The 27,116-nt window shown below is 39.6% G+C and overlaps 1 protein-coding gene across 2 annotated transcripts in view; it reads left to right on the forward strand.

The window, feature by feature from the left end:
• The first annotated feature begins 3,164 nt into the window (after positions 1-3,164).
• LOC129777686 (uncharacterized) overlaps positions 3,165-27,116 on the forward strand; it is a 40,852-nt gene continuing 16,900 nt past the window's right edge. For both annotated transcript variants that reach the window (XM_055784110.1, XM_055784111.1), the window contains exon 1: positions 3,165-3,431. In XM_055784110.1, the coding sequence (XP_055640085.1) occupies positions 3,354-3,431 (78 nt within the window). In that variant the 5' untranslated portion in view covers positions 3,165-3,353. The remainder of the gene's footprint in view (positions 3,432-27,116) is intronic.

Consider the following 27,116-nt stretch of genomic DNA (forward strand, 5'->3'; position numbering starts at 1 on the left):
TCGGCTGTCCAATCAAATCGGGAATCCTTCTTCATCAGACGGTCCAGTGGCGCACGAAGTTCTTTTACCTGGCCAACGAATCGTCCGTAGTAGTTGATTGCTCCCGAATAAGATCGCAGCTGCGAGACGTCCTTCGGGCTGGCATCTGGGAAATGGCGCGCGTTCTCTCAGGATCAGGGCGAAGACCATCCTTATCGATGATGTGACCCAGGAATTTGAATTGTGGAGGAGAGAAATGACACTTCACGGTACGGAGATGGAATCCATAGTCTTGAATTGTTTCCAGGATGGCGTAAAGGCTGCGATCATGTTCCTCTTGTGTTTTTTCAGTGATCATGATGCTGTCGAGATACGGTTCAATACCTGGAATGTCGGCTATCATGCTGTTGATGGTCCTCAGGAAAGCACCAGGGGCAGATTTGACTTCGGTCGGCAAACGGTTGTACTGGAACAGCACTGTCAGCATCTTACGGGATTCCTCTTCGACTTCCACTTGGAGCTATACGTCTGATAGATCGAATTGCGAGAAAAAAAAACGGGAACCAGCTAGCTCGGCAAACATGTCTTCCGGATGTGGCAAAGGCTGGCAATCGGATTCCAGCGCGTCGTTGAGACCCGTAGAGTAATCACCACAGACACGAACGGAGACGTTGTCAGCCTCGCGGATAACCACGATGGGGGTCGCCCAGTCGGAGAATTGAACTGGTGAAATGACTCCTTTATCTTGCAATCTCTGTAGCTCGGCGTCAACATTGGGAAGCGCAGCAGGGTCCGAAATCTTCGAAAATAGAAAATGAATATCTACTCTCCTCCCAGACGACTTCGACTAGCAATATTTCGGCATTCACTGTCAACGTGATTTGACTTGACTAGAAAATGAAATGACGAGCGTTGAGAGCGAGGATGACTGATGAATTATTCTAGTCAATGATTATTGTTATTGACGTGATTAATGAATACAAATCTACCTCTTCATTCAACTGACTTCAATCCATATTTCTACTTCCCCCTGACACGAATCTTTACCCGCGTACGCAATCTTATTTTTACGTAATATAAAGGGAAACGAAAACTTGATTGTTGTGAAAAAAAAAAACGTACAGAAAACGGGTTCATATCAATAAAATTGATAAATTTGTCAGTGGTTCTGAAGCCAACGCTGCACGCTATTTTATATGTGTGAGCAATCTTCGTGTACGATACAAAAAATCTAGCATTGTTTTCATTTATTTGAAAGGAATTGCGTTGCGTTCGTGAAACTGCGTGACAATCTTGCGTAGAAGCAGCCTCACTTCCACGTTGTCGTCCAACTGATTTCCGTCTTCCTTCAGAACGTCTTCAAAATGAGCATACCACGATTCGAAAAATATCTCGCCGACTTCGACTCGCTGTTGCTTGAAGTCTTCCTTCAAACGTCTTCGAAAAGGGGAACCGGAGGGTTGCTTCCGGAGGGGACATGAATTTCCTCGTTGCAAAAATATGTTGTGTTCTTCAGTATTTAATAACAACTAATAACTGTTAGGAAATATTTTAATACTTCTAGTTTCTTCGGTTGTCAAGATAAGAATAGCGAATCATTTTTTCACAGCTGTTATTTCATAGCCTTGACAGGTCAACTGACGAAAACTTGATTTCTGATGCAAAAAAGTAGTTACCCCATCAATGGACGGTTATTGTCTACCCATCGTGAACTCAAACCAACGAACTTAGACATTTATCAAGTATGTTATAAAGGTCCTCGCGTTAGTATTAGTAAATAGCGAGCAAAATAGCGCACACACACTGCACGCTATTTTATACGTGTGAGTAATTTTCGTGTACGATACAAAAGAATCTAGCTCACCCGTAGCGTATGTTAAACCTCGTTGAACTCAAACATTGATGCATGCATACATGATACATGGAAGAGAGAGAGAGGAACGAATTCGTTTTGGGGGAAGTCACTTCTAAATGGAATGAAGTAAATTTGACTGGGAAGAATGAAATGATATAGTCGAGCCGGTAGAGGGAGTTTTGGCGGAGAAACTGTGTGAAGAAGCGAAAAATCAGTTCCGACTGAATACGGATATAGTCAGTCAGATAGTCAGCTGACTATCCTCAGTTGACTATGACTATGCCCGGTCTGTAAGCCATACCGAGTGTATTGCTTTAATATACTTGTGTGTATGCTTCTAGTTACCGTTAGTACCGTTAGAATGTAGTTTGTATAAGTCTATGCCGGCATTATCGCGTAAAGTAAATGAACGACACAACGTGAAGTGCAATAGCGTTTTTTTTACTAGTGATATCTATCTAGAGAAGTTATTATTCACTGCGGTGTGTGATGTGATTATGTAAATACGAACAATTGACCTCTCGACAAAACAAAAATCCGAAAGTCTCATGTAATACAACACGCGGCAGAGATTTTCTTCAGGTATCCTGAGAAGGAGTTGATTGAATTGGTTTCGTTTTCATATATTATTTATCGTGTGTACTTTCTATCGTAATCCATTCGCGACGGCGGAGAGATATCTTTCGGAAACCTGAAAAGGTAACCACGAGAACTTCTCTAAAGCTATTCGTTATACTCTAAAGCTACAAGAGTCTAAAAAAATAAACAAATGGGTTAAAAAAATAGTAGAGCTAATGAATTCCTTGATTGAGATTGATTCGTTGAAAACATCAATATTAACTATTTGGATGTATTCAGGAAATTGAAGGGGTTAATGGTTAATTGTTCGATAAATAATGATAACTTTTCGGACAACTCAATAAATATGTTATTTCTCCTAGAATGTTTATTAACTTTGTCGAACGCCGTAGACATAGTGAGTAAAGTAGTAGTGGAATAAAACATAGTGAATTCCGAATTACTATGTTTTATTAAGTCTATGATTTCGGGTGCACCCTCATAAAAAATAAGTCGTAATAAAAAATGGTCACACGCGAATAAAACATATTATAGTGGACATTCGCCACTTATGTCCAAAGTTAGGGCGGTCGTTCAATTTGGCGTGAAAAAAATCTATAAGATTATGAAAATCGTTTCACAGAATAACATCAACGTAGTAGGTCGTGGTTAGAAATGATGTTTGATTGATGTTCTTGGCGCCCGTTTGTGTTTGTTTAATATTGGAGTTGTCGAGAGTATACCAGCAAACGACGTACTTACTAACTAAATATCAGTTATAGTGTCCGTGTTTTTTGAAATATAATACCGTTAACAAGAACTACCAAGCTCTTCTCCAAATACAAATCGACAGGCCACCAAAAGAACACACACACAAAAAAACCTTTCCAATTGGATTGCTTCGGGAGCAGCTTTACTGCGGAAAAGCAACAATCCACCTCGGGGTGGCAGCGCGATCGAGATGAATTTGAAAATATTTTTAAATATTCAATGGTTATTTTTTATTCTATTTTATGGATGCAGCAGCGGATGCTACAAGGTAAGCACGGATAGAAATTTACTACTGGGAAGTCGTACTTTATAGCATGCGCTCGTTCCGTTCCGTCGTTCCTCCGTCGTGTTGTGTCCTTGAGTGAAGGGAAGAGGAAGGAAGTTCTCTTCATGAAAGCAAATAGCGAAACATGAAATGGTACAGAAAGGTGGGAATCCTAGAATTAATACTTCTGGAAACAGATCTTCCTAGTTGCCGTCAGATCGGAAATATACTTTAAAAAAATAATTTTGGTATTTTTTTAATAAATTAGTTCCTGTAGTTGCTAGCAGCAAACAATATTTTTATTAATTTCTGAAAAATGTTACAATTCGTCAGAAACAACTACCCTTACCGCTGATAGCGTACAATTTACACCGTTCGTTTCGGGAACCGACGGATGGAAAGTTCCCCGGTGAAACCACACCGTTGTACAAGATACCAGCTTTTCTACTTTTCATTTGCTTTTTTCTTGTTTTAGTTCGTTTTTTTTTCCTCGCAAAGCTCTTCCTGTGCCAATGGCATCACGTCCGGGTGTAAGGTGCATCGTACGACCGCGTCTGCTGTTTACTCGCTCGACCGTTTCGGTTCGCCAATGTTGGGATCCTTTCGAATTGGTCCAGGACAGTGTAGCCTTTCAGTTATTGTTGAACTTTTCGATACTATCCTATAAAATGCAGCTCGTTTTGGCTTTTATATGTGCTTCTTACCTTTCGGTGGTTTGTTCCATGCTGGTACGTGCGCCCTCCTGGTTTCTCTCTTCCTCATCATGCAAGGGGTTAGGTGATGGTTAGAAATTTTATTTTCTTCACCAAGCTGCCGTCGTATGGGTGTTTAGGACATTCAGGGGGAAGCTAGGTAAAAGAAAAGAAACTCACTCCCAATTACTGCCTGTCTTTGGTTTCTCAATTTTCGATTCCATGTTGTGCTGTTGCTGTTTCTGTTAACATATTTACCGCATGATTACATTTTAAGCCACTCTTTTTATTACGAGGATGTAATTTATAGGACCCATCCGGTATCGGGATTTTAGATTATGGCTGTTGTTGTTGCAGGGAATGGACTTGCAGACGTTGCATGCTTATTCGAGAAGTTGTAAGTGAATGATTTTTAGTTCGGTTGGTTGTCTATAGCATTCCATACAAATTGTTTTTTTTTGTTTATTGCAAAAAATTAATGATCGCAGGTCGTATACACCAAATCTACAATTTTTAACACATAAAATATGTAGCTGCATGAAACTTCCGAAGTTTTAAATGAGGGGCTTAGACTGAAAGGGGTGTAAGTGATTTGATCGATTTCTCTACATCGACTCTCTCTTTTGGTCATAGCTTAGCCTCAAATACATTCCCAGCTGTATTTGACAATGTGGAAGATAGGTCAGAACCTCACCTATCAGATTCTATAGCAAACTTAAATTGGAACGTTTTTGCAATTGAGTTATTAACTAAAGAAAAAGTTGATGAAGAGAAATCGGTCAAGTCACTTACACCCCTTGCCTTCTAAGCCCCTCAAATATTATATTCAGTCATTCCATGTGAAACCGATATAGTGGTTCTCAGATTTTCGTCAACTGTGGTAATTTTGCTTTTTATCGCAAAACATTATCCCCATATTTTTTTATTTTTGAGGTGCCTATTTCTATTTCTAATTTTCTATTTTCTAATTTTTCCACTTTTTCCCAAAAATGCCTTTTTTTTGACGTGGGAATACATCTAACCGGAGTATATAGGGGGTAAAATGGAAACCTAAACACAGAACATGCAGGAAAAAATTAAAGATTCCGAATGCTTATAACTCGAACATTTCTTACTGGTTCGGAAAGATGTTTGCATCAATTGACAGGGAATATTTCAACGCATCTATCGCAATTAATAAAATGTTATTTTTGATTAGATAAACAATTGAATAACTGTAAAATGTTAAGCGTTATCTAAAGGTCCTAACTACCTTGTTCTGATTGGCCCGAATTACGGTTTCCTCAACACAGCCATAATAACCAAACAGCCTTGGGGAAATGGGCAATGCAAATACATGAAAGTATGGGGATATTTGTTCTCACCGAAATGTGTTCCCTAACACAGATTTCAAAACCAAGCAGTGTTGGAGAAATCGGCATTGCAAATACATGAAAGTTGGGGGTATTTTTGTTCCGACTGAAATGTGTTTCCCCAACAAAGAACCAATGTGTCTGAGGAAATTGGCATTGCAAATTCATGCAGGTCTGGGGTATTTTTGTTTCGATTGAAATGTGTTTACCTAATACAGACTTGTAAACCAAGGTGTCTGGGAAAATCGGAATTGCAAATAAATTCAAACTGCGAGTACTTTCGAACTCGTTTGCCTTTGTGCAGACTTAACATGGTCTTCTAAACTTAGGAACCTGGAAAATCTTGCAGACATTAGACAGACAAAGTATAAGTTGAAGTTGTTGCTTCATGCAAGCCGGGGGTAGTGTTGCACCCGCATGTTTTTTTGCACTCCGAAAGGGTTTTCCTAACACGGATTACAAAAACGGGTACGAACACAACGCTCTGGTTCGGTTATTCAAGATTGCATTGAAGGATATGCCTTCATATCTTCTGCTCACTGAATTTCTGGCACTGAGTGCCTGAAGTTCATCAAATCAAACAAATTCGTGGTTCGAGAAGTACGTACACTTGAGAGATGGAAATGTAAAATAAAATAATCGTTTGATAATTCTTCCGTTCACATACTTTATCCTCGGCATCATACCAGACGTAAAAGGACTGTCATTAAATTTAATTGTAACGAAGAACATAATCTATCACAATGCATGAATTGACCTTACATGGCATTTATCCAATCTCTTTACTCACAAAGTATATATATTGAATTCGATTGAATCCGGAAATTGTTTCATTCAATCAAAAATTTTATCAATACAAACAAATGATTGCTAAGCTAAGCTAGTCCCACGTCAACTTTGCGGTTATATCATAGATATAACCCACCCATTTTTCCAAAATAATAACTTTTGAACCACTGAATTTAGGTGATCATCGAATTGAAGCCAATGAGCTAGCCTTTTATTAAAAATACCTAACTTACAAAAACAATGGATTTTGTTTTCGTAATTATTGATTGTAGTCGTTTTTTATTGTTTTCATGGCTTTGGTCTAGAGGGCGCTATATTTTTTTTCTGGAAAGCTGAGGATTTTTCACATAACATATTTCGATATTATCGATGCTATTTTTTTCGTTTTTGGGGTTTTTCAAAGTTAACCGGTGGTTTGAAAAATCATTTTTCCCCTTTCATCAAAAATTACTTTCTGCAAAAATTCATAACATTTGAACCGATTTAGATGATTGATATATAAAATTAAAGCCAATAAGCTAACTTTCTTCGAAAAAATATCACACTTGCGGGAGAATTGGATCCTAGTCGCATAGGTCTAGTCGAGTCGCATAGGAATGTTGAAAGAAGACTTAAAACATGTTAAATTTGCGAAATAATAACTCAAATACAGAAAAAATAGCATCTCTGATATCGAGATATGCTATGTGAAAAATTCTCGGCCTTCCATAAAAACAACTTTTTTTGAACCCTCTCACTTCATCAACTCTTAACTATTCCAGTAATGAATATTTTTTCTCCGTTCAGTTTTTGTTCTATTGTCAAAAGATAGATACACAAATAATGATATAATGGATACTAAAAATATTATTTGTTTTATTTTTACGGAGCTCGAAAAAACGTCCAAAATAAGTGTCTCGAATATCCCTTTAAGTATGGGTTTAGTTTTTGGGTTCCTAGTTCTAAGTCCGTTGTTTTAGATTTAAATTTTAGATTCCGATTTAGATGCTGGGTTCGGATTCAGGATTTCAGGATCCATAATCAGATCACAGAAGTGGATTCGAATTGCAGATGTTTCTTTGAGATATTCGATTAAATGTTGGACTACTAATTCTGGAAATCTGAAATTTGATTGAAGATTAAATTTAAAGATTCGAGAATGCAGATTTCACTTTTATTCATTTCATTCCTCGAAATAATTGAAACTTTTGACTAATATCCCACGTATAAATTATGTACCAGGTATGCATGTGGAAATTGTCCGGATGATATTTTAGATGTTACTAACAGGGGTGTATGCATTCCTCCGATTTGACAGTACAGTATTTCGTCGGGTTTATACAGATGTCGAAAAATGGGTCGGCAAAAGGTTTTCGTCGAAATAGAAGAAATTTATTGGGAAGGTATCCACAATTTGCTTGATAGATGGGCGAAATGTGTAGAATCAAACGGGGAATACTTTTTGAAATTCTTCTGGAAATTATAACTGGAAAACCCGGACAATTACATCTAGAACACCTGATACCAGATTCTATTTTGAACGTGCGTAATCGAGTTTTTTACCTTTTTTACGTAACTTTATTATATTTTTTTATTAAATCGTTTATTTTTACAGGCTCAGTTACATAAGTTTAAAGGAGCCAAACTCCTATCTGTATAGTTACAAGTATACATAAACATTTTTTATTAATTCTAATGTTAATGAGGTAGAGAACCGATTACTCGCGGCTTGCTCGAGTTTAGAAGGGTGACATTTTGTTTCAGGAAAAGGATGGGATATAAGGATATGTTGACAATGTTCACACTCACATTCGCACTCACATTCATCATACTCAATTCTTAAGCCTATCTTATATCTAACATGTATTTACATTTCACCTTATTCTATTGTTAGTAAGAAGGGATTTGATTTCTCGCGAAGGAAAAGGAAAAGGAGAATATAAGGATATAAGGACAATCACACACGAAGATCGATAGCTTTTAGGAAGACATATATTTGGGACATGTAATCAAGGTCTAACCGAGCCAACACATCTCTCACCGGCACATTGGGCTGCCTTCCTCTAGCCCGAAGAAAGTTTTCTAAATTCGATCTGGCAACAAGATACTCCTCGCACGACCAAACAACGTGTTCGATGTCGTGGTAACCTTGGCCACAAGCACAGATATTGCCATCGGCAAGATTAAAACGAAAGAGTAGCGCGTCTAACGAACAGTGATTGGACATGAGTCGAGAGAAGGTGCGAATAAAGTCCCGACTTAAGTCCAGACTTTTGAACCATGGTTTGAGGCTAACCTTAGGGATAATCGAGTGAAGCCACCGACCCAATTCATCTTCGTTCCACTTACGTTGCCAGTTAACGATGGTATTTTTACGGACTAAAGAATAAAATTCATTGAAGGCGATTTGACGCTGATAAATATCGCCTTCAATTGCACCTACCTTTGCCAATGAGTCAGCCCTCTCGTTACCCGGAATTGAGCAATGTGAAGGGACCCAGACAAAGGTAATGACATAACAGCGTCTGGTTAAAGCACTCAAATTTTCTCGTATTCTCTCAAGGAAGTACGGCGAGTGCTTTTCCGGCCTCACTGAACGGATAGCTTCGACAGAGCTAAGACTATCCGTTACAATGTAATAGTGTTCAACAGGTCGTGAGGCGACGCTGTCCAGCGCCCAATGTATTGCTGCCAATTCAGCAATATACACAGAGCAAGGATTCTGAAGACTGTGGGAGGTGCTAAAAATTTCGTTGAACACTCCAAATCCTGTGGACTCATTCATAGAGGACCCATCAGTAAAGTACATATTATCACAATTGACACGCCCATACTTTGCATTGAAGATCGTAGGAACGATCCCCGATCGATGATAATCTGGAATTCCATGGATTTTCTCCTTCATGAACAGATCAAAATGTACAGAGGAATTGATGTAGTCAGGAAAACAAACACGGTTGGGAGTATACGAAGAAGGATCAACCTGCATGGAGATGAATTCATGATATGAGCTCATGAATCCTGAATGAAAATTTAGCTCGATAAGCTGCTCAAAATTTCCGATCACCAATGGGTTCATAACCTTACACCGGATGAGGAACCGAAGAGATAATAAATTGAAGCGATCTTTTAGTGGGATTACGCCTGCCAAAACCTCGAGACTCATGGTATGCGTTGAGGGCATACATCCCAACGCAATACGGAGACAAAGATACTGAATTCGCTCGAGTTTAACGAGATGTGTTTTGGCAGCTGATTGAAAACAGAAACTGCCATACTCCATCACTGAGAGAATAGTTGTTCGATACAACATTATAAGATCTTCGGGATGGGCTCCCCACCAGGTGCCGGTAATTGTACGGAGAAAGTTTATTCTTTGTTGGCATTTTTTACTCAGATACCTAATATGGGCCCCCCAAGTACATTTGGAGTCGAACCAGACCCCAAGATACTTGAATGACATAGCATGAGTGATCGGTTTACCCAAAAGTTGAAGCTTTGGTTTTGCTGGTCTATGCTTCCTAGAAAAAACCACCATCTCTGTTTTCTCCGTGGAGAATTCGATCCCTAGCCCAATGGCCCAGGTTGAAAAATTGTTCAAAGTATCTTGTAAGGGTCCTTGCAGGTTGGATTCGTTTGATCCTACGACAGACACCACTCCGTCATCTGCAAGTTGTCTTAGGCTGCAATTTTGTGTAAGACAATTGTCGATGTCGCTTACATAGAAGTTGTACAAAAGGGGGCTTAAACATGAGCCCTGGGGGAGGCCCATGTAGGAGACCCGATTTACTGTCGAATCCCCGTGAGAAAAGTTCAACTTTTTCTCACAAAGCAAGTTATATAACATATTATTCAACAGAGGCGGCAGACCCCGAGAGTGTAATTTGTCTGACAAAACCTCTATTGAAACAGAATCAAAGGCCCCCTTTATGTCCAAGAATACTGAAGCCATTTGTTTTTTTTCGGCGTAAGCCATTTGAATTTCTGAAGAAAGCAACGCAAGACAATCATTCGTCCCCTTGCCCCTGCGGAACCCATATTGTGTATCTGAGAGTAGGCCATTCGTTTCGACCCATCGATCAAGGCGAAACAAGATCATTTTCTCCAACAATCTCCGTATACAAGACAGCATTGCTATTGGACGGTACGAATTGAAGTCGGATGCGGGTTTTCCGGGTTTTTGAATAGCTATAATTCGCACTTGTCTCCAATCATCTGGAACAATATTATGCTCCAGAAACCGATTGAATAAATTCAACAAGCGATGTTTCGCCACATCAGGGAGGTTTTTTAACAAGTTGAACTTAATTCTATCCGTTCCTGGAGCCGAATTGTTACAAGAAGGGAGAGCAAGAGAGAATTCTACCATCGAAAACTCGGAATCAAGATCGCACCTATCTTGTGGTATATCTCGAACAATTTTTTGCACAGGAACGGAATCGGGACAAACCTTCCGTGCAAAATTAAAAATCCATCGATGTGAATATTCTTCGCTTTCATTCGATGAAGAGCGATTTCTCATGTTTCGAGCCACTTTCCATAATTTTTTCATTGACGTTTCTCGTGACAAACCTCCCACGAAATTTCGCCAATAAGCACGTTTTTTCCCTTTGATCAAGTTTTTAAATTGATTTTCAAGGTCCAAATACGTTTGAAAATTCTCAATGGTTCCACGTTTCCGAAAAGCTTTAAATGCGTTCGATTTATCCTGATAAAGCTTGGAACATTGGCTATCCCACCATGGATTGGGAGGCCTTTGACGAAAAGTGGAGCCTGGGATGGGTTTCGTTTGAGCGCGAACCGCGCTGTCATATATCAAACGAGAAAGGAAGTTATACTCCTCCAATGGAGGTTACGTAACTTTGTAAACCAATAATCTTTTAAAAACATCACGAGTTGATGTTTTTGTGTTTTGTTGTGTTCTAAATTGGCTTTGACCGCACGCTCCGGTCTTGTTATAGTTATCAATCGATACTGGAACCTTCAGTGTAAACCTTGTGTCGCCTCATGTTATTGATCTCTAGAACAATGAACATATGTGAACAATTTATTCAACAACTTATAGCAGACATTTTCACGCATCTAATCTTGCCTCCCTTTTGACAGCTGTTACTTACTTTCAACGGAAGCAAACGAGTTTGTCAGTTCAGATATCGAATGGCGTTTCATCCATCACAGTTTCCTTTCTGGTATTTGGTGTATGTGGCATGTGTTGCGTAATTAAAAATTTGCTCAACCCCTTCGCCATTCTTCCTCGCTAGTGCGAGTGAAGGAGTATGCCTCCTAGCTATAACAGGAACCCTCGAAATGTAGGCGTTATGCCGCAGATCAAAATTCCACCGCAAACGCTGCTGCTGCTGCTGCACATTCAGTCGAAACATTCTAGCAAACTGGTGCTGCCGTTTTCGAGAGGTTCGAGCTGCCATTCCATCTCTCTCCCGGAACGCGCTGACGATGAGCGCACAGGAGGAGGAAGGCTAATCAACATAATGCTTCCACCCATCAGTCATCCACCCCTTTCGCACCAGTATACACACGTTTAAACTTACATCTTTCTCCACGTTTGGAGGCCTATACGATGGGAGTCTCGTTTCCTGTTTGCTGTTAAAATGGAAGGACATATGTGTATGACGGCGTGCAATGAGCACTACTAAAAATATTACAAATTTCACGCAGCAATAATTCTCCGATAATTACCACTACTGTTTTCAGTGTAAGTTTTCTCCATTCTCATGCGCTACGCTCGTATGAGCAATTTATGTTCCTACACTCAGTCGGGTGTGTTCTTATCTAGCGTTTAAAGAGGAAAAAGACGCAAAGCACGTTTCAAAATTTTCACAGTGTATCTCAGTGGAATGAGAACGGCAGAAAAATCATCAGCGTAAGCACAATGCCCATCATAACTGGCATATCACTTTCGTTTTATTGTTCAGTGTAACGTTTTATTTTCAGTTCTAACCAAAAAATTTTCATTTCGCTCTTCCCCTTTGCCATCCGGTTCCACCCCCTCACAAACAATCTCAGAAGGGGGTAGCATTTTCCGTTTCACGTCACTCATCTTAGCCATGTTATTGCACACCTACCCACGAGGTGCACTTTTTATGTTTTTGCTGTTTATTTTAAAGCTTCTGAAATGATTCCTCACTCGACTGATCCTTGCCGGTCCAGTGCAAGAAAATTTTCGTAAAATCACCAACCCCGTCCCACCCACAATTTTTAATAGACCAGTTCTTTATGAAACTGCAAAAATCAATGGATGAAACGGGCATAAAACGAGCAAAACACACACACACAGACACACATAGATGAGGTCTGTTCTTCGCTCCAAGGACGAAAAATGATGGACAGTTGAAAAGCAACCAACACGAAGAAGAACACCGTTGTTAATGAAAGAGTTGCTTACGGTTCGAGCGATTCCACGAGGGGACAGACTCAACAGAGAAACTTGCTTTTGTTCAGTAAACCAGCAACCGAATCCTTCGCCATCCACCCACTCATTCATGTTTTGTTTTTTTTCTCTATCTCGCATCCACTAGTTGGAATTTGGTTTTGTTGCTCATTTTGGCCGCGTGGAAAGGAATTATGAATTGTTTTCATATTTATTTTTCCCGCTTGGTTGTTTTCTCTCTCTCTCTCTCTCTCTCTCTCTCTCTCTCCTCTCGGACGCTTGCTAACTATTCCTCGTGCACCAGTGACAGTTTTTGAGTGATTAAATGCCGAGATTGAAGCGAAAGGAACTGGCAAACTTTTTCTTTTATGTCTACGCTTCCACCTTCCGTTTGTGTATCCCTGCTGGGCTTACACCTCGAGGGCCTCGAGGAAGGCAACGCTGAGTCGAAAAAAAGTTCCTCCTGCGCTGACGCTCTTTCTTCGTAGCATCAATTTGGTGGTTTTCCATTCCGCAGATTATGCTTTTAAAATGATTGTTTCTCAAATCAAATAAGTATTGTTTGGAAGGGTAACGGGGTTTGTAATGTGCTAATTGAGGAGTCAGAGAAGAGGTCTGCACTGCTCTGCTGAATGGCGATGCCAAATCGGGATTTTTTTCTCATTCTATACGGCGTTTCTTGATTCAACTAATGTTTTTTATAAATCGTACAGGCCAAGGAGCCAGATTCGAAATATAACAGTTCGGCTGAAAAGTTTATAAGGTAACACAGTAAAACTATTTTTTTGCAAAATTCAATTTTATTATTCAACATAATTGCCTTCGAGGGCGATACAGCGATTATAGCGATCCTGCAACTTTTCGATACCCTTTTTATAGTACTCTTTCGGTTTTTCCTCACTTTCTTTCAATTTTAGTTCTAAAGTATATTTCCATTATATTTATATATTGGCTTATTCTACGGTCAATATTATGGGGATCGATTACTTGCGGACGATTCGAGGTTAGTAGGGCGACAATTTTTTATCATGGAGAGAAAGGGACATAAGGAGATTTGGACAATACTGATGATTCAACACGGAGATCGATAGTTTTGAGGAAAATATAGATTTGGGATATGTAAACGAGGCCGGAGTTAAGCAGTGTGAAGGGACCCAGACAAAGGTAATGAAAAAGCACTAAAAATTTCTCGTATATAGCGATAGCTTCGACAGAGTTAGGACTATCCGTCACAATGTAATAGTGTTCCACAGGTCATGAGGCGACGATGTCCAGCACCCAGTGAATCGCTGCCAATTCAGCAATATACACTTAGCAATGATACTGGACACTGTATGATGTGCTAAAAAATTTGTTGAACACTTCAAATCCAGTCGACTCGTTCATAGAGGACCCATCGGTAAAGTACATATCATCACAATTGATACGCTCATACTTTGCATCGAAGATCGTTGGAACGATCCCAGGTTGATGATAATCCATTGATGTGAATATTCGTCGCTTTCATTCGTTGAAGAGCGATTCTCATGTTTCGTGCCACTTTCCATAATTTTTTCATTGACGTTTCTCGCGACAAACCTCCCACGAAAATTCGCAAAATAAGCACGTTTTTTTCCCTTTCGACGAATAGTGGAACCTTGGATGGGTTTTATTTGAGCGCGAACTGCGCTATCATAGATCAAACGAGAACGTAAGTTATACTCCTCAAATGGAGGAAAACCATCTCTGGAATTGATGGCTAGAGCAATCGCGTCCGCATATTCTTTGAAGTGAATATGTCTTGAGAGGTCATATGCCTTGTTTGTAGATTCAGAAGAATTCGGCCCAGTGGTGATGTAAATTTTGGTAGAAAAGTGATCACTACAGTTGGGATTCTTGACCTTTTGGGGCGCAATTTTTTTCACCGTATTATATTTCATCATTCAATTGAGTAAAAAAAAAACATCTATTGCTTCTGTCCGTACATGAAACCATTAACCTCTCCTCGATTTTCGCAAAATTGAAACAACATCACATTATATCAATACCATTTTGTTTTTTGCTAAGTATGCCTGGACGCCCTTCCATGCTATGCGTTGTTTTCCAGTTATTGCTTAAGGGCGGGTCCCTGTCTGGAAGATCAAAAAAATAGATGTATTTTCCATTTTTTAAGTGCACGAATAATCATTATTACGCTGTTGGCGGCTGGATGTGTAGATGCTGTCTGTAAATTGGAGCCTTGCTGGTGGTATCGGTTCTGAAGCAACGGGGTGTCACAGAACGAATCCCAATAAATATTTTGAAACTTTAGGATAATACCTAAAGCCTAAGTTTTTTTTGGACACTCGGTTTTTCCGTCTCAAAAAATCGATTTTAGACATTTTTTTTGAGATAGCGCAATCATGCAGCTCTAAGACAGTTGGCATAAAAAAAATAGAAACTCCCATTTTCCGTAATTTTTTGGTTTTCAAAACACTCAAATTTTAACGTCTGTGACACTTGTAAATGAAATCCGATTGAGCTAATACATTGGATTGGGTATATTATCGTGCAAATTAAAAAACATTACGCAGCAAGTTCAGAATACCATGCATTTTGTCTTGTATTACGAAAAAACAAGTAATATACCCAGTAAGGTAATGGTAATGAAAAAGCCGATCTCTTAGCAAGATTAGGATCTTCAACTAAATTCGTCGGGCCTGAGCCATTTTGTGGATTATCTACATCATGCATGAAATCGGAGCTCAAAACCTGGGAAATATCAATGATTGAAGCCAACTGGAGGGCTCTATCAAGACCAAGACAATCCAAATTATTCAATACACCTTGTAACAGAATAACACGCAACCTACTCAGCTTGAATAAGGTAGATTTGAGTACATTAACCGGTCTATTGACCGGACACTGTCCGAGCACCTTAAAAAAATCGGGAAACTGGCAGATGATAACTGTCGTTCCAGCAATTTCGAAGCTGAGACTTCGGAACATTTACTGTGTCAATGCAGTACACTAATTCAGCGAAGACTGCGAATTCTTGGAAAGGGCATTCTTATGCCTAACGAGATTTGGTCTGCTGAACCAAAACAGATAAGGAACTTCATAAAGGAAATCATACCTTCGTGGGGGGATATGCAAAGTCCTGATGCGACTATCACTTATTCCCTGAGTGATGGAACGAACTGACACTGCATACATGGCAAACTGGAGTGCACTACAATAAATCAAACTAATGGTCGCAGTGGTACAATGCTCCTACAGAAGAAGAAGAAGAAGAAGAAGTCCCAGTCCAGTCCCAGTGTCGATTTTTGACAAGACATTTTTTTTCGAGATGACAGTAGATCCCGGCTCGTTTTCTAAAGTGCAATTTTAAGAGATTTGACTCTGATTTCCTCTACTCTCCCCTTGGGTGATTTATCGATTTTAAAAAAAACTCAAACTTTGACCGCTTTGCGCCACTCTCCCTTAAGGTCGATTGAGCTGAAATTCGGCATAGGGTGTTTTTTCGAGGTGGTGAACATTTTGTATGAGGTAACTTTTTGATGTTTTAGGGTCGATGTTTTTTCCATACATTCATTGGCACCCTAATGTGCATGGATCAATTGAAGCAGATTGCGACAAATTTCGGGCGAAAGTATTCTCTAGATGTTGAAACAGAGGAACTTGTTTCAGAGGCGGAAATGTTCTAGACGCGGATGATGACCTTTTCCCTGACCTGAACTTGAACATTTTTCTCGGATATTCTCTCGAAGCATTTTATCCTAACATTGAGACGGCGCTACGAATTTTACTTCCAGTTACGAGGACACCGTGCGAACGCAGCTACAGCAAGCTTAAATTGATTAAAAATTATCTGCGTTCTAAAATAAGCCAAGACTCAATGGATTGGCAATTCATTGGAAAAAAACGCCGAGGAATCGCTAAGACCTTAGTCAGGGATACTTGTAATTAATAATCTATAAATAAAAATGGAAGGCCAAATGTGTTGGTAAGCGCAAAACCCGAGGAAGGAATTGTTCAATTTGAGTCATCTATATTTCGTTGTATTCGTCTCTTCCCGTAGATCAATATAGCGGTGAGAAAAATCGGAAAATTAGGAAAATTGAATTCCCATATGTTCTACAATTTGCTAAGCGTTGTTAGTCCATTTGATGTTGGCGCTAACGAAATTGATTTTTGTTCGAAAGTGGAAAAGGATTTTCAGACGGAATAACGCATTCCTATATCTTCTATCTATATAAACAAAAATGGAAGGCCAAATATGTTGGTGTGTCCTAAAACCGAGGAAGGAATGGTCCGATTTGAGCTGTCTTTATTTTGTAATAGTCTCTGTATCAAACATGTACTCCATGCAACGTAGAAAAATGTTATTTCCAAATGCTTGAAGAATCTTGAACGAGAATTGTGTCTGAAAATAATTTTATATTGTAAGGACGAACCTTTGAAGAAGTACTAGACAATTTATAGTAAAAGGAAATTATAAAGGGTCAAAGGGAAATCAATCAATGAAGAGTTCAGTGATTGGACTCACTAACATTCACTTAGTAAGAAAACGTGGATGTTTGAAAGTATTCAAATCAAAAAATCTATTTTGGGCGGGACGATGTTCGTCGGGTCAGCTAGTTATCAATATAATAATATTTTAATACTTTCTATTAAAATATTAGTCATTCTTATAACAAATTGGTACACGTAACACAATTTATACAGTATCTTGAAAGTTTCAATTAAGAACTTGTGGTAATCGATTTTTCGATTAACGATGTTTACATCTGGTTTGCCACCAATAATATTTTTCGTTTATGTCGATCCCTGGAAAACCGACATCGACCCCAAGGGGTCGATAATAAACGAATCTTGTAATGATATTTCTAGCCTTCTAAATACGAATAAACTGCTCGAAGTGAACATTGGAATAAGTGAATAATTTTTATAAAATATCGCAATCTGAAAAATAGTGAAAAAATAGAAAGAAAGTGGTACTATTTGGGGCGCTATTTTCATAGTTTAGTGAGTCTAAACTGATCAGTTTTATTTCATTCTGAGTATCGGCACTCAGTTGTGATTTTTCGGAGGTTTAGATTTCAAATCACTCGCTCAATCAGAGAATTTACGCCTGGCAAGCACGATTCAAATTCTACAATTTTCTACAAATTACCGAATGGAATGCTCGAAAATTCCAATTCATTTTTCATCGATTTTAGTGTTAACGTATGCATCCAAAAAAATTAACCAATTTCGAATGGCGATGAAAGCTAATTTATAGGAACAAATTTTCTTTAAATCTTACGTTTATTAAGTCTACAACACAAATGATTCAAGGCTGTTGATTTGCTGCAGCAGCACTGTCAAGCAACTTGATGTTTTTTCCATACTGCAACCCCACAGCGAAAGAGTTGGCCATCCTGAGGCACTTTGTGTCCGCCAGATATAGCCGATCTGGTATTTACAATATCATCTCTTTGCCGCTCCTTAAGCCAGGAGATCGAAGCAACCAGCCAAACGGTGGACAAGAATCTGGCCAAAACGGACATTTTTATGCGGAAGCGTCAGAAGGGACCGGCCGTATCTGAGTAGCTTGAGATGCTGGTGAAAAACTTCTTTCCGGTGAAAGAAGTGAAAAACTTCTTCTCGTACTCATAATGAAAGACGAGACGTACTTGATGACAGAATTCAACGAATGACAGGGGACCGGGTACTTTACGTTCCCCAGTAAGCGATGACGTCGAATATATCATTCACATCAAGTTCTCGAAGAAGTTCCTTTTCTGACAGACGTGAAGGGAATGTCCAAGGCGCTCTTCTTTCGAGTCATATGGTGAACGGGGAGATGTATAGTACGAAGTGCTTGCCGGATTTGGGAAGGTGATGTGGTCTTTATACCGAACCTGGGATCAGTCCATTATGCCAAAAGATCACTGGAGGATGGATCGGCTGGAGATAAACATTGTCGCGAAGACCACCAACCTTCCCAACATTTCCCAGGTGCGTCCGGTAGAAAACTTTTGGGCGAAATGCCAAAATAGAGAGACATACGACCACCAAAGCCCCGAAAAGGTGAAATAACACGCCGATATACATCTTTTCATCGGTCATGTTTCAGGTTCCGGCCAACTTCCGTAAGACCGCCCAGCGCTTCATTTACGATATTTCAACAAACAACTCTGCCTCTTCCTGTCGAGTATACACTAGTTCTTCCGGCTTATTTAAAATGTTAAACCCTGACCAATCTTTGGTTCCCTAGGACCAAAGATGAACTTTTCGATGGTCCCTGCGAATCAATAGTTCCAGTTGACACTCTCTAAACAAAAAGCCCAATGTCGATGCGATGAAACCAGCTCAACGTATCAATCTTTGGATGATTTAGAAGCGCTCTTGAACAGTCTGCCAAATAAAAGTTTTTTTGAGGTTCATCTATTTAAGAAAATCAACATGATCAAATTGTGATATTAAAATATATTGATATCGCGGGACATTTTCGTTTCTTTTGTCAAATGCGGGACGTTTCGCGGGACGGAATCTTACGCGGGACATTTTGTTGGAATGCGGGACTGTCCCGCGTAACGCGAGACGTGTGGTCAGTTTAGTCTAGCAGGAAGTTTGAGTACACGTGTTATGTCGCCATTGTTCAAAACGGACATATTGAAGCTGTTACAAAGGTCATATAACAACAATGAATGGTTGTCATTGTACTGTTTCCCCAGGTGATTCCGTGAGAGATGAAGTTTCCCAAGATTAACCGTGGCTCAGGAAGGAGTGAGCATATTTCAGCAAGATACTTCCGGCTAACTTGAATTTTCGGAGGCCAATACAAGCAGACAATACACAAATATTTGCCTTTGATGTATGCATGACAAGCAACATTATCACGATCCAAGCGTATAATATTAAAATCGTCGAAAAAGAGATCATTTCGCGAAGAAAGCCAAGTTTTGGACAGAGCAAAACCATCACAAATAATGTTATGAATCAAAAATTTGAACGTATCCATTTTAGGGATAAAACAACGACATTCCACTGTAAAACGGTGATATCTCCGACCTCTAGGTTGTTGTTGTTGATGTTGGGCCAATGGTGAAGCACGCTTTAAAGTTTACACGAAAGTGCGCTTCGAGCGCTCCTTTGAAGAAACCTTCTGTTTCTTCCAGCGGCTCTTGCCGAGAGCTCATGTAGGCTTCCCCTGTAATATGAGTACTTATGCTCAGTCGCTCCACGGCGTTCGCTCACATGATGCTCTCCGCAAGTGGCACAGCGCTAACAAGGGCGCAATGGGCTGCAATGTAGTGGCGTAGCGTGACCGGGTGACACCCGGGGCGGATGCTTTGGTTGTAACCCCTCCAATTAACTCTTGTAATCATTTTTTTTTAAATTTTTCAATTACAAAGAATCAAACAACTTATTTATTCTAATATAAGGTAAGACAAACAACCAATCAATCAACATGTGACATAATTGACAACAAGTCGTTTCGTAATCTAACCTAAGAATGAACTGTACAGTGAGGGGCAAAATAAAGTGTCCAAATATTTTTTTTTTCATTTCTTTCATTTTTCTGGATAAAATTCAACGAAAACACATCGTAATCATTTTTAAAATATTATTTATTATGTTCTTTCCAGGTTTGGTAATGTTGCGCTGGTAAAAAACAAAGTTTTTCTGAAAGAAAAAAAACAGTTAATATTCAAAAAAAAAAACAGGGGCAAAATAAAGTGTCCAGATCAGTACAGCTTCAAATAAATCAAACTGAAGGCAAACAAGAATTTAATAATGGTTATGGCCTCCTGTAGCCTTCAACACCTCCTGCAAGCGCTTCGGCATACTTTCAACAAGGTTGTGCAAGTGTTGTGGGTCGAGTTTTTCCCACGTGCGCTCCAGGGCATCAAAATTAGGTAAAAAAAAATAAAATACCAGATTTCAGATTCCCAGATTCCCAGATTCTCAGATTTCCGGATTCCCGGATTCATAAATTCCAAGTTGAATGAACTCTCGGATTTTCAGATTTCCAGATTATCAGATTCTCTGATTCCCAGATTCCCAGTTTCCCAATTTCTCACTTTCCCAGATACCAGATTTCCAAATTCCCAGATTCCCAGAATTACAGATTTCCAGATTTCTAGATTCCCAGATTCCCAGATTCTCACATTCTCAGGTTCCCAGGTCCCCAAATTCCAAGATTCTCAAACTCTCGGATTCTCGGATTTTGAGATTCTCAGATACCCAGTTTTCCACATTCCCACGTTCCCAATTTCTCAAATTCCCAGATTCCCAGATTCCCAGATTCCCAGATTCCCAGATTCCCAGATTCCCACATTCCCATATTCTCAGATTCCCGGATTCACAAATTCCAAGATTCTTAAACTCTCGGATTCTCAAATTCTCAGATTATCAGATTATCAGATTCCGGTTCCCAATTTCCCAGTTACTCAGTTACTCAGTTTCCCAGTTTCCCAAATTTCCAGGTTTCCAAAATTCCCACATTTCCAAATTCTCAGATTCCCATTTGTATTCGTCGGTCCACAACACTGTTTTCCAGTATTCGAGCGGTTTATCGGCGTGTTCCTTGGCGAACTTGAGCCTTATTCACCTGGCTGATGAAAGGCCTTCTCACTGTGATCTTGCTATGGTACTCCTTCGCTTGGATGCGGCGACGGACAGTACGACGCGATATCGAAAGTTGGAGCTCTTCTGTATCTGCCGGATCGTAATTTTTGGGTTTTTCTTCACCTCACGAATGATTTTTTTGTCTGTTCTGGGATCTGTCTTGAGCTTCCGTCCTCTTCCCGGGCGATCCACCACCGATCCGAACGTTTTCATCTTCTTCATGACTTTTGATACCGCTGTCTTGCTGATTTCGTAGTGCTTTTCCACTTCCCGGTGCGTTTGGCCGTTATTGACATCACGAACAACCAGTTTCCGGATGGACAACGGAATGGAACCGTAAAGTTTTGCGTTCTCCATATTTTACAACTTATTCGAATGTGGACACCTGTTTGAATGCTCCAGAGCCAAGCCAGTTGTTTATGAAACGTCAAAATACACAAAACAAACAAATTCGAGGGGCAAATTCGAAGATTGTGAACGGCATTTCATGAAGCTAAACCGTTCATCTTCAGTTGATGAAGGATGTCGTTAGCTTTTTTCCTACTCAAAATTGTGCCACCCATTGTGCAATACATAAGAAGTGCTATCGTTCATATGACTCGACAGGATCTCAATGAACTTGTATCTCTGGAGAAATATATGGTCGGTGTTAAGTCAGAGCGGACCAAGTCGCAAAATTAAAAAATTTCGAATTATTGATTGTATTAGGTTAAACATCTTGTAAGCTACATTCCACATTTATCAGATTTGGAAAATCACGCGTACAGCAGTAATAACTTGCCGAGATTGTTTTGAACGGTCAATGAAAACCTTTACAGCACCAAACTTCAAACTCGTTTTTCTCGAACTCATGAAAATGTCACATGGTCCGGCCTAACTTAACACTGACTAGACGGTACTTAATTTGTACCGCAGTGCTACAGCTTCATTATATGGTCGGTGTTAAGTCAGACCGGTGCTAAATAAATCCGACAAATGTGGTATGTAGCTTACGAAATGATTAACCTGATATTATCAATAACTCGAAATTTTCAATTTTGCGTCTTGGTCCCCTCTGACCTCTGACACCGACCATATGCTCCTTAATCCTTTCGCTACGAGCGTCGTCTATAGGCGACATCCGCGCGACGACCTGTATATACGAGTGTCGTTTATGGACGACATCGCGATGATCTGTGTGTACGAGCGTCGTCTATAGACGACATCAGGGTGATACTGCACATCGATCACACCAGTGCGATATGCATACTTTTCGATGCAATGCTCCGTTCAGCGATAGCACTTCGACGGAGCACACTGCCGTAGTGAAAGGGTTAATCTCTAACTACCTAGATTGTAGTTCTGATAACTCTACAAAACTTTCCATACATGACGAAGATTCATCGTGCTTGTGTCCTCAAAAAAACAAGGTTTTGCTTAACCAGAAACACTGTTATATCGCATAATTGATGCCTTTCATACCTTTCCTTCGGAGGAGTCGATAAAATTAAATTTGATCGATCAAATTTTGGTCGATATTTGAATTAGGTTTAAGTTTTGTCGTCATCATCTCGGTTGTACATTTGCACTTTTAGATTAAGCTTCCACCAGCTTTCCGAACCAGTTACAAATGTCAAGGTTGTCTCCGTAAACAGCCTGTAGCAAAACCAAAATCATTTTTGACTTCTCGGATTATACATCATCCAAGTACGTAGGATTCTATCATCATCAGGAGTTACAAGAAAAAAAGCCCTCGTTGATTGACACTGTGCACCAGATTCAGAAGACGAAAAGAGCGGTCCATTTATGTTCTGCAATATTGCACTTACCATCTGGATGATGTCTACTCTCAAATTGTCTGTCACAGGTAATTTTTACTAGAAAATATCACACCACGTCGGCATATCACAAATCACACCAAATTCATCCAAGTACAACAAGGTATGCTTAAAAAATTTCACCAAATATTACAATCAATCACTGACGTCACCCCTCGAAATCTTGGAGATTTTCTTTTCGAAAAGCATAACATACCAATCAGGTCGAGGTCGTCCGCGCGGACCGCCCCCATCGCCTCCCGTACACTGCGCTACTGCTGTAATGTGACAAACTGACTTGCATTTTCGACAAGTCATGGGCTTTGGTACGAAGAGTCACACCGGTAGCCTCAATTTGCCCTTCAAAACGTGGACAGGGAGGATGGAACCAGCAAAAGTGACTCGAAACAAATCGGACGGCATAACATTCGATTTTCCCCATTCTGAATGACATTGAGAAATTTTCCTTTAGGCCGGAAGTAAACAACCCATGGGTGCATCTTTTGGATAGACCTTGACACGAGAAGGGGACATAACAGAAGGGGAAATTGTTAGGAAACCTAATCAATACTGATGGGACCGCGAAACTTTGTGAGACTGAAGAAGGTGTTTTCACTTTTTTTTTCACTTAATTTTTTTCTGCTGGAAGCAGTGACGATTTCTCAGACAGAACTTATGGCTATGGAACTGGGAACATATGGCGGAATGTTAGTTTTCAGAATAATAGCAAAGATAGGCTGCCGATATAAATGTTATACGGATTATATATATATATATATATATATATATATATATATATATATATATATATATACATATATATATATATATATATATATATATATATATATATATATATATATATATATATATATATATATATATATATATAAATATATAAATACAGGATTTCAGGTTCACATTTAAATCGTAGATTCCAAACTCAATATAAGAAGTTCTTAATAAAATCGATTTCTGAGTAACAATATCGTTTGAGAATATAAAATCAAACCATTGCACAACAGAAACGAACAGAAAAAATTACCAGATTGAATATTTCGAGATTCCCTCAAACCTCCCGCGTCGTTCAATTTCACATCCAACTCCGTTGTACAACAATTACATCTTATTTTCACAATCCATCTGAAGCCGCTCATTTGTTTGTTATTTGCTTATTCTGATCAGTACTTCCCTCACCGATACGACGACTATCATCATCCAGCGATAGTCCTTGTAAATTTCGAAGTTTACTTTTTCTCCGCAAACAAACAACCAACCATCCAAACGCAAGCACATTTATCCACGCATCTCCCCGCCGCACGATAAGGTTATTTGTTTTTCTGATCCTGGGATTACCGGTGTGCATACATTTACAGTACGCGTGGATGGGGGAAGGGAGGGAAAACATATTTCTCCGATAGCTATTTTTTTTGAGGCGCAGTGGCTGCAGGATAGAAGAAGGCAATGGAACATGAAATTTGCCTCATATGCGCCACTCGTCTCAGTGTTCGACAGATCCGACTGAGATTCCATTCCATACCGAGTCGCCGAAGACTCGGCGACCAAATCACCGGGGAGAAAATCTTGGAATCATGTTATTATGATTATTATCCCTCTCGTCGTTGTGTTTGCCCCACCCATGCTTGCCACGGTATGAGCACATCGGGGCTCACCAAAGGGAAAAGGAACCGAATCCGACTGAGTGTGGATAAACAGAACCAGCAAAGGACTCGATATCGTGAGCCTCTTGTGGCACGGCATCGAGTAGCTGACGCAACAATTCCAGGAATGCAGTTCCTGTGCAAAAATTCAGAGTTACACAAATAGAACGGAACAGTTTATTACAGTCATCGAAGAGAACAGACGGCACGACCGAAAAAAATAATTTAGAATTTTTCGACCCATTTGCATATTTGACTTCTTTTCTGGCAGTCAATGTTAAATAAAGCGATTTGTTATTGTTTATTCGGACTAACATCCAGAGCAAATAGATTTGCGAACGATGCCGAGCATTCCTCGCTAAGAACACGACGACGACGACGGAGCAGTAGGATTTCGTTTCGGTAGCTCACTTGAGTTGTTTGGCCTGCAATTTATGTTTCAGCAAACGCGCCAAGCCGTCGCAGGAAGCAGCTTTGCGTTTGGCCCGCGGGGCTTACAATTACCATCAATCATTGTTCCATTAGGCTGTCGACTGAGCTAACGAACGCGATCATTGAAAAATCACGCAGTCAATGCTTCTGCTGCCGCTGAGAGGCTGAAAAGCGGCTAGGGGATGCCGATAATCATTTCCTGCCAATTTTTTCGCGGGTGAATTGCCGCAGAACCCGCGAGCGAAAAACTACTTGACTAATGAATAGCTACTGTGTTGGGTGGAGTGGGTGGAGCTCATTAAAATATTTCCACTAGACAGAATACAGATCCATTATGCCGACATTTATTGCGTTGTCGGTTCGTTCGAGTGATGCACTTTCGTACTGGATCGACCAGTATTCAAACGTTCAAGAACATTTTCTAAACACAGAAAATTCTACAAATAAAAAAGTTCGAACCACGTTCCAAAGGCGCCTGGTGATGGTCCTGTGAGAGAGCCCTTAATGACATAAGCAGCAAGTTGCATTGCGGGCTCATTTTCCTCCCTTCAAAACTCCCCTCGCACCGCTCAGCAAAACCGAAGCACTTTCGAACGACTCGCGGAATCGACCACACAAAGCGTTTTCCCTCGCGCACAAGGCATCAGGTGGCCAAAACAAGCATTTATACACTTTCGCAAAGCTTCATATCAATTTTATCCCAGTGCTTCCAAGGTTTCCCTCCGTTCGGTGGAAGCGTTGTTGGACAACTTCGTGAATTGCCTCCGCCCCTCTACTAACAACAGCATTACAGCTTTACGAAAATAACGAGAATAATATAATATGTTATTGTTATTAATTTACTCCAGCCGCTTTTCGGTTTGAGTGTACTTCTGTACTTCGTTGTCCACGCGTACACAAAACCATCGTCGTGCTAAGCGGTAATTATTCCTGCGTACAATTTTGGAATAAAATTCTATTTGAAAATAAACTTTCGCGCTTAGGCGGTGGGAGAGCGGATGAGACTTTAGCAATTACCCTCATTGTGTTTGTGTTTGGTGAACCGCTCGGGAATGAGCCGAACAGAGGAAAAAAATACATCCTGTTGAAATCCTTACCCCCAGGGTGGGATCAACAGTAAGCAACTTAATTGCTAGATTACGCCACTGAACCAACATTGGTTCGGTGGCCAAAGAAACAAGTGGTGGCGTAAACGTTTACCAACCGAGTTGAATGAGTCCACGTGGTCGGTGTAGAAAACGAAGGAGATTGAATTTTTTTGCCTTGTGAAGCCATATTTGAAACTACGCCAGACGATCCCCGAAGGATGATGATATCTGTTGGGGACATATAAATCAGAAAATGCGATAAACTTTATTCTATTGCTGGATTTATTCAGTGGATATGCTCAGAGAGAACGAAAATATGGGTGTAAGATGATTAACAGGCATAATGTGATTTATTTCACTCGAAAACCGGTAAATTATTCTTTATTCTTAAATAAACGTGTGGGAGTATAGTGCTAGGCGATTCAAATTAGCATAATTTTCTAAATTTTTATTCTAAACATCGTTAAAGGATATAATGCTTATACACTCGACACACAAATTAGGGAAGGAAAGTGCGACAGCCAAATTTTAAGTGATTTTAGAAATCTTGTTAATTTTGAATATTTATTCAGCTGAAGATTAAATACAGCGAAATAAATATCGGGAATTTTACGTCAGAAATATATTTGATTGAACTACAAAATTGTATTAGATCCGTATTTTTTATTTTTTCATTAGGATGCTTAATTCCATTTTAGGAAGGTCCGAAAAATTGATTTTTTTGCCTTCTTTTTCAAATATGAGTTTTTTTTCGTAAATCGATCATCCAAATCGGTTCAGTAGTTCAATAGTTTTAGAACTACTGAACCGATTTGGATGATCGACATATCAAATTAAAGACAGTTAGTTGTTTTTCTTAGAAAAATATTACACTTGCAAAAAATTTGATTTTGTTTTTGTTATTATTGATTGTATTTGTTTATATATTGTTTAT

The sequence above is a fragment of the Toxorhynchites rutilus genome, chromosome 3 (genome assembly GCF_029784135.1).
Source record: "Toxorhynchites rutilus septentrionalis strain SRP chromosome 3, ASM2978413v1, whole genome shotgun sequence".
NCBI classification, from domain to species: Eukaryota; Metazoa; Arthropoda; class Insecta; order Diptera; family Culicidae; genus Toxorhynchites; species Toxorhynchites rutilus.